This window comes from Otolemur garnettii, unplaced genomic scaffold (assembly GCF_000181295.1).
Source record: "Otolemur garnettii isolate 467f Iridium unplaced genomic scaffold, OtoGar3 scaffold00049, whole genome shotgun sequence".
NCBI lineage: Eukaryota > Metazoa > Chordata > Mammalia > Primates > Galagidae > Otolemur > Otolemur garnettii.
Genome location: NW_003852444.1, coordinates 6,129,934 through 6,139,311, shown reverse-complemented (window position 1 = coordinate 6,139,311; position 9,378 = coordinate 6,129,934). Strand labels below are relative to the sequence as shown.

General features: G+C 36.9%; 1 protein-coding gene across 1 annotated transcript in view; it reads left to right on the top strand.

The window, feature by feature from the left end:
* TRIM24 (tripartite motif containing 24) overlaps positions 1-9,378 on the top strand; it is a 134,844-nt gene that overhangs the window by 81,742 nt on the left and 43,724 nt on the right. The window contains exons 6-7 of the mRNA XM_012806293.2: positions 2,986-3,100; positions 6,609-6,755. Of these exons, the coding sequence (XP_012661747.1) occupies positions 2,986-3,100; positions 6,609-6,755 (262 nt within the window). The remainder of the gene's footprint in view (positions 1-2,985; positions 3,101-6,608; positions 6,756-9,378) is intronic.

Genomic DNA, 9,378 nt, shown 5'->3' with positions numbered 1-9,378 from the left:
CCTGCCACAATGCCTGACTATTTTTAGTGGTTGCAGCCGTCATTGTTGTTTGGCGGGCCAGGCTGGATTCAAACCTGCCACCTTAGGTGTATGTGGCTGGTGCCTTAGCCACTTGAGCCACAGGCACCAAGCCTACCCACTCTTTCTTATGAAAGATAGATCACAACTATAGCACAGGATGAAGGAGAGAAATGGAGTGGGAAGGGAAGAGTTAGAGGTTTAACAGAGGGTAAACAGTAGGACCACACCTATGGAGCATATTGCAAGGGTACAAGTCAAATCTATCAAGTATAGAATATAAATGTCTTAACACAATAATCAAGTAAATGAGGTGAAAGCTATATTAATTAGTTTGATGTAAGCACTCCAAATTGTATTAAAAAACCAGTACATTTTACCCCACATATGCATAAATGTATTCATGATCTATGTGTATATGACTTAATAAAAAAGTGAAAAAAAATTTAATTTACACACCTATGAAATCCCTTGTGTACACACAAAAGTAAAGTGTCACTGCCTGGGTAGTCAAGAAATGTTTATTAGAAGAGCCTAAAGAAAAGAGGCTTGGCAGAGATATGGTGTTCTAAGTTGGAAAAATTGTGTGAACCTTTGAGATTAGTTTTGCATAAGACATCATACTCTGTTATTCTTATCATTTTGGAATAGAGGTAGGATGGAGCATTAGGGAGTTTTCTTTTCAAGGTAATTCTCTTTATTACCTGACTTCTCTTAGAAGAGGCTCTTAAACATAATTTAATCTTTTCTTGATGCTCAAACATCATTGTTTCTTCATTGTTATACATTGAATTGTATGTCTGTCTTTTTATTATTTTCTTGTTAACTCTCATTTTCTTTGACCTTTGACTTTCACAAAATAAATATAGTTAACTCAATACTATTTCCTTTCTCAAATTCCAATCAGAATGGTGTATTTTGCCAAGTGATGTAATTGATGAGCTTAAGATTTTTTGATGAAGAGTAATTGAAAATCTGTAATGAATGTTTGTTGAATGAATGAGAGATAATTACAGGCATTTCTACCATCTAGTGGCAAAAGGTAGCAATTCTAAAATAATTTTAAGGAAATGATTCACCCTTAATGAAATTTATCCTTTTGATATTTTTCTTACTCTTTAACTAATTGGTAGGAGCTATGGGTTAAGGCTTAGATTTTTTTTTTTTTTTTTTTTTTGAGACAGAGCCTCAAGCTGTCACCTTGGGTAGAGTGCTATGACATCACAGCTCACAGCAGCCTCCAACTTCTGAGCTGAAGCGAGTCTCCTGCCTCAGCCTCCCAAGTAGCTGGGACCACAGGCGCCCACCACAACACCCGGCTATTTTTTGGTTGCAGCCGTTGTTGTTTGGCAGGCCTGGGCTGGATTCGAACCCGCCACCTTAGGTGTATGTGGCTGGCGCCTTAGCCACTTGAGCCACAGGTGCCGAGCCTTTTTTTTTTTTAAACAAAGTAATAATGACATTATATAGAAGGGTTTTTACATTTGAGTTGTGGTAAAAATTTAAAGAATGTCATGGCTGGGCGTGGTGACTCACATCTATAATCCTAGCACTCTGGGAAGCTGAGGTGAGTAGATTGCCTGAGCTTAGAAGTTTGAGAGCAACCTGAGCAAGAATGAGACTCTGTCTCTACTGAAATAGAAAAACTAGCTAGGCATAGTGGCAGGCACCTGTAGTATCCACCACCACCACCACCCCCCAGGAGGCTGAGGCAAGAGAATTGCTCAAGGCCAAGAGGTTGCTGTGAGCTATCGTGATGCCATGGCATTCTACCCAGAGCTACTGAGACTCTGTCTCAAAAAAAAATAAAATTAGGTACTAATAGCTTATAAGTCTTTATAGCCTGCTTGATTATAAAAGTTAAATTGACTGGACTAATTTTCCTATTGATTTATTTTTATGTATTTGCAAACATGACACTAGTTTCCCCTTATTTATCATTTTCTACTGTCATGAAGATACAAAGGAGTTTTATTGCAAAGTTTCATCAGATGTCTATTCTGTGATATATTTTGGTGTGATGTTATATGTTTTTTATTCATTTTGTCTCCGTGAAAATGGCATTCCCATTTTTAATTATAGGAAGAGAAGTAAATGGTTGATGAAAATAAAGTAGTTATTTGGCTGCTAATTCGGAGTTAAATATGTTATAAGAAATAGCAGACTACTATTGTCTTTCTGCAGATATCATGAATATTGTAGCAGTTCAAATAACTAAGAGTATTAATTTCACTTACTAAACTTTTCTAGTTTTTAGTTGCAGTGAACATAATGGAACTTGTTCAGAATTGCACATAATATTTTTATCTTATTTATAAATCCTGTTTTTAGTCTACTCTTTCACCTATTTTTTTTTTTTTAGGTATAGTACTGGATGTCTTCATAATCTTTCTAAATCATATTTTCAAAAATCTGTTCATTCTCAGTCAGGTTTGGTGCCTTACACCCGTAATCCTAGCACTCTGAGAGGCTAAGGTGGGCAGATTGCTTGAGCCTCAGGAGACTGAGACCAGCCTAAGCAAGAGTGAGACCCCATCTCTAAAAATAATAGCCAAGTGTGTAGCAGGTACCTATGGCCCTAGCTAGCTACTTGGGAGGCTTAGGCAGAAGGATCGCTCAAGCCCAAGAGTTTGAGGTTGCAGTGAGCTGTGATGCCATTGCAGTCTACCAGGACCAACAAAGTGAGACTCTGTCTTAAAAAGAAAAATAATTTTTCTCAGTGTCTTCTAATTGTATATATTTTGATTTTAAGATTGAGTTGAGCAACTGTGTATCTTTCAGAAGAATTATATTTCAGAAGATGCTGTGTCATCTTCAAGACCGTCATTTTAAACTGAAGGAGTCTTAGACATTGCAGAGATTCTAAGGAAAAGAATTTTGTCTAATTTAGATTTTAAAACATCAATTTTATGTATTAAAACTGCCTTAAATTTTAAATGTTTTTTCCTTCTTTCACTTAATTTTCAGAATTATTGAAGTAAATCAAAATCAAAAGCAGGTGGAACAGGATATTAAAGTTGCTATATTTACATTGATGGTAGAGATAAATAAAAAAGGAAAAGCTCTATTGCATCAGCTAGAGGTAAGTTACTGCCCACGGGTCAGTATGTTGTATTGATTCAACATAATTCTTGGGAATTTGAAATTACACCACTTTTCATAGAATTGTCTCCGCATATGATTCATAAGGTTTTTTCCCCATTGCCTAGTTTACCTTTGCCAGGCTCTGCATTGTAGGCAACAATTTATGGCGTTATAATACACTAGAAATGTCTCACTCCTCATCGTTTGCTTCCCAGAAGTCATAGTGTCTTGCTTGTAGGCGGATCTCTGAATGTTGAAGAGATGAGTAATGACTGAGATTTGTGATTCCCTGGAATGAAAACTTGGCATCATTACAGGCGTATAGTTCAGCAAAATTTTCTAGAAAGATACATTGTTAAGTTATGTTTTAAATAGATATATTTAATCTGATGAGAAATTAGCAAAAAGAATCTGGCTCTTGCCCTGTTGCCCTCAGCACTTTATGTTTTTAATTGTGAGAGTAGGACTTAACAGAGAGACACTCAAGGCATTTAGGATAGTTGCATCTTATTGTGGGTAAGACAAATATTACACATTTTGCCCTGTATATATAACGTGCTCCCATATATGAAGCACACCCACATTTTTCGCCCAAATTTTCAGGAAAAGAATTTTGTTTTAAGTTTTTAATTCAAATTTTTATTTGTTATGTTTAGATACTTGTTTTTTATAAGGGAAGCTTAGCGTTTTTTAAACATAAAGTTCTAATTCATAAGCATAAATAAAAACATATATAGAATTAATACTACCTGTGTATAATATATATCATTATTTTTCCCTTAAAAAATAGCAAAATGGTGCACTTTATACCCCCCAAAATATACTATATTCATCAGTTGGGGGTGGGTGTTTTTTGTTGTTGTTTGAGGCAGAATCTCACCTCTTGCTCTGTTGCCTCTGATATAGTGGGTAGCATTATGATAGCTCACTGTAGCCTTCAACTTCTGGGTGTAAGCAGTCCTCTTGCCTCAGCCTTTTGAGTAGTTGGAACTATAGGCACATGCCCCAATACCCAGCAAATTTTTCTATTTTTGTAGAGGTGGGATTTTGCTCTTGTTCAGGCTGTTCTCAAACTCCTGAATTCAAGCAGTCCTCTCACCTTGGCCTCCCAGAGTGCTATGATTACAGGCAATGAGCTTCTTTAGCTTTTTAAAACTCATGATGGTCAATATCCAAATCAGCGTTTGACTTCAAATGATATGAGGTTACATCATCTATATGGTATATTAACATACAATATTAATTGCACGATCTTTTGGTATTTTAGTATTTTGATACAGAAGCAATTCAGTATTAGGAAAGAATTTTAAAATCCTATTGTTTGAAGATTTGAAGAAAAATAAAAAAAAAATTTAGATCATCCCCTTTATATATATCATAGTTGACCAAATTATAAGAGCTCTATCAGAAAGTTCTATCCATAGGCAGCACCTATGAGCTCAGTGGGTAGGGTGCTGGCCCCATATACTGAGGATGGCAGGTTCGAACCTGGCCCGCACCAAACTGCTGCAACAACAACAACAAATAAAAGTAGCCAGGCGTTGTGGCTGGTGCCTATAGTCCCAGCTACTCAGGAGGCTGAGGCGAGAGAATCACCTAAGCCCAGGAGTTGGAGATTGCTGTGAGCTGTGACAGCACAGCACTCTACTGAGGGTGATAAAGTAAAATTCTGTCTCTTAAAAAAAAAAGTTCTATCCCTAAATGCAGAATATGGCCATTTCTGTTGTTTCAGCCATGCAGGAAACAAAGGCTAAAATAATTCTTTGTTCTTTTGGAACTATAGTTATTTAGTGAGGAAACATGATAGGCAAAAGGATTCAGACCCTAAGTTTTGTGATTTTGTTTTTTTTAAATAGAAACATTTAAGCAGAATTTCAGAGCTCTAGTAAAAATCAAATACTACTTTGATTTACTTACCCAGAGATTAATAGTGCCTACATTGTTGTGGCTATACTTTCAAACTTGACTATACATCAGAATCACTTGAAAAGTGTTAAAAAAAGATAAAAAGATGAACAGAGTCATGAATCTGTAGGAAAAAACCTGGTATTATTTTTAATCAACTTTGGCTTAAAATTCTCATAGCACTTTTTAAATATACCTCTAGTCTTCATTCCCATTCTTCTAGTTCAAAGTCCCTTTTTAAGGCAAGTAATTATAACCAGTTTTACCTGCTAAGATCCACAAGAAATGTGCCCAAATAGCTTTTACCATAGAAAAACAAGAAACTTGGGCTTCTAATTCTCAATTTGCAACTTCCCATGAAGTCACCAGAATTTCTATTCCCTACTATACTGTTTCCAAAGAAACTCTTAGTTTTTACAAAGATAAGAAATAATATCCTAATAGGTAAGTATCTTCTCTTTGAACTTAAATTGGATAATAGCAAAGCTATTGACTGTCAACAGTTCCTTAAATATATATATTCGCTACATTTTCCCCCTTACTTCAATTTAGTTGGTGTATTTTTCAAATCTGGAATTAACTATGGCCAGGATCTAGGTTCACTTTTAATTGAGAACGTAAGTCCATGTTGGAGTGTGGTGCTTTTCTAATTCGTATGAGCCAATAGGAAGCCCTTTCCTTTCCATGTCTAGGAAGAGGTTTTTGGCTTGGAACCTTTAAAATAAACCAGATTTGGTGCTATTTTTCTTTTATGTAGCTTTTCTTAGAATGGATTGGCACAGTTATTTACTGTATCTATTGTCTTCCATGGTATTTCTCTCTCTCTTTTTTTTAGAGACAGTCTCACTTTATACCCCTCAGTAGAGTGCTGTGGCATCACAACTCACAGCAACCTCCAACTCCTAGGCTTAGGCCATTTGCTTGCCTCAGCCTCCCGACTAGAAGGGACTAAAGGTGCCTGCCACAATGCCTGGCTATTTTTTGTTGCAGTTTGGCTGGATTCAAACCCGCCACCCTCAGTGTATGGGGCCAGCTCCCTACCCACTGAGCCACAGGTGCTGCCCATGGTATTTCTCAATAGGCAGAAATAATGTGATGCCTTTCTTAAAAATAACAGTTGCTTATCAATGATTTGGCACTACTCCAGGCCCAAACTAGTTGCAACTGCAACTAAAATTCCTAGAAGGTGAAGTCATATGATTGAGTGAATTATATAATGTAGTAACTTTACTAGATTGCAAGGAAGCATCTGTTTTATTGGTGAGGATAGAATTTAACAGATACTGACTAAATTATAGCTAATCCATTCTCTTTCATAATACAAGATGGATGAACAGACACCTAAATCTCATTTATATATATATATATACATATACACACACACACACATATGCATATCAAAGGGCTAGGGCATATTTGGGATGTAGTTTTTTACTGTAGGGAGAGTGATCCTTTGTATTAAGGAGAAAGACACTGAGAGTATTTTCAGTTTCTGTCAACTAAGTACCTAGAGATTGTAGTTATTCTAATTTGGTTATCTGAAAATGACCATTAAAATACGTTATATGCAGATACTAATTTAGAAATTATTTTCTTTTCAGAGCCTAGCAAAAGACCATCGCATGAAACTTATGCAACAACAACAGGAAGTGGCTGGACTTTCCAGACAGTTGGAACATGTCATGCATTTTTCTAAATGGGCAGTTTCCAGTGGCAGCAGTACAGCATTGCTTTATAGCAAGCGACTGGTGAGATAACGTGTGGTATTTATTTAGCATACCATAAAAGGGCAAAGTGAAACAATGGAGTCTTTGGAATGCTTAAAATCCAGTCTATTGGTATAGAAATACTTACCTATTTTTAATTTGTATTGGTCAAAATAATTTGGCCTTAAAAAAATATTTTTAGATTGGGTGCAGTGGCTCATGCCTATAATTCCAGCACTTTGAAAGCCTGAGGCAGGAGAATTGCTTGAGCCCAGGAGTTTGAGACCATCTGGGAAACATAGCAAGATTTTATTGCTACAAAAATATTTTAAAAATTAGTTGTGTGTGGTGGCCATGTGCCTTAGCTATTTGGGAGGCTGAGACAGTAGTATTCCTTGAGCCCACAAATTTGAGGTTACAGCAAGCCCTGATTTGCACCACTGCACTCCAACCTGGGGACAGAGCAAGAGCCTATCTCTAAAACAAATATGTAAATAGAAAAAATTTTTTACCTGGAATGATGCAAGTGTCAAATCAGTAATAACCATTGTTATTCCTATTTGTTCTTTCCAAATTTTCAATGTTTTTGTTGCCATTGAACTAAATACCAATACTTTAATGATAATAGTAAACATTTTCCAATTGCCAATAATGTGCCAGGTATTAATTATAAGCATTTTCTATGCAGAGTTTAAACTTTTATATCATTCTTATTAGATAGATACACATATCCATTCCCACTGTACAGATAATGAAACTAAATCACATGGGTAAGTAATGTGTCTAACATCACCTAGAAAGAGTTTATAACTGGGGTTTATACTGTAACTTCACATGTTACCCAGAGTCTGTGTTCCTTTTGTTGGTGCTACACTGTTATGTGGTGCTTGGTAGTTCAATCCCATTTGCTATAGAAAGGTGGCTCTGTGATTTGGTGAACTATTTTGACAATGACCTCAAACTTAGCTACTGAAAGGATGGCTACTGCATCCAAATCACTTAAGGATTCTCACCAGTAGGTCTGGAGTGGTGCCTGACTATGTTTCCTCTTTGGTTTGGGCTTTTGTTTTGTTTTGTTCTTTGTTTGTTTTATACACCTTGACTTCTACGTGTGCATTTCTTTTTTTGTTGTTTAATTTTTCTTTTCTTTTCTTTTCTTTTTTTTTTTTAAGACAGAGTCTCATTGTGTCGCCCTTGGTAGAATGCTATGGCATCACAGCTCCCAGCAACCTGAAACTCTTGTGCTTCTCTTCTCAAGTGATTCTCTTGCCTCAGCCTCCCAAGTAACTGGGACTATAGGCGCCTGCCACAGCACCCGGCTATTTTTTGGTTGCATTTGTCATTGTTCTTTTAGCAGGCCCAGGCCGGGCTTGAACCTACTACCTTTGGTAAATGTGGCCGGTGCCCTACTCACTGAGCTATGGGCACCAAGCCTAATTTTTCATTTGTTTAGAGATGGCATCTCACTTTGTTGCCTGGATTTGCACTCCCCAGCTCAAGCAATTCTCCCACCTTAGCCTCTCAAGTAGCTGGAATACTGGCACTTGCACCACTGGGCCTGACAGATTGCATAATTCCAACAAGCTCCCAGATGATGCTGATGCTGCTGATTTGTGAAACACACTTTGAGTAGCTAGGATGTAGAAAACATTTTACCACATTCTTCAAAATTCCTGCTTTACATTAGTTTTATTAAAATTCATCAGAGATTTATCATCTGAAATACAGGCATATCTTGGAGATGTTGCAGATTCAGTTCCAGACCACTGTAATAAAGCAAATATCACAATAAAGCAAGCCACACATATTTATCGATTTCCTAATAATTATAAAAGTTTTGTTTACCCTATCCTATAGTCTAGGTGTGCAATAATAGCATTATGTCTTAAAAAATAATGTATATACCTTAATTTTAAAAGACTATTACTAAAAATGCTAATGATCTCCTGATTCTTCAAGAGTCAGTCTTTTTGGTGGTGAAGGGTCTTGTCTTGATTGATGGCTGCTGACTGATTAGGGTGGTGAATAAGACAGTGAAGTTTGCCATGGATTGACTTGGGTTTTTTTGTTTGTTTGTTTGTTTGTTTTTCTTGAGACAGAGTCTCACTACATCATCCTCGATAGAGTGCCAGGGCATCACAGCAACTTCAAACTCTTGGGCTTACGGAATTCTTTTTCCTCCCCTTCCCAAGTAGCTGGGACTACAGGCATCCACCACAGAGCCTGGCTTTTTTGTTGTTGTTGTCATTGTTGTTTAGCAAGCCAGGACTGGGTTCAAACCTGCCAGCCCTGATGTTGTGGCCAGCACCCTAACTGCTGAGCTACGGGTGCCGCATCCATGGATTGACTTTTTCCTTCATGAATTAATTCTCTGTTGCATGAAATGCTGTTCAATAGCATTTGATCCACAGTAGAAGTTCTTTCAGAATTGGAGACAGTCCTCTCATACCTTGCTACTCCTTTATCAACAAAGTTGATATAATATTCTGAATCCTTTGTTGTCATCACAACAATGTTCTCGGTATCTTCACCATCTCAAGAAATCACTTTCTTTGTTCATCCATAAGCAGCAACTCCTTATCTGTTCAGATTTGACCAGGAGATTTCAGCAATTCTGTGATAACTTCTAGTGATCTTGCTAGTTGTACCACATATGCAATTTCGT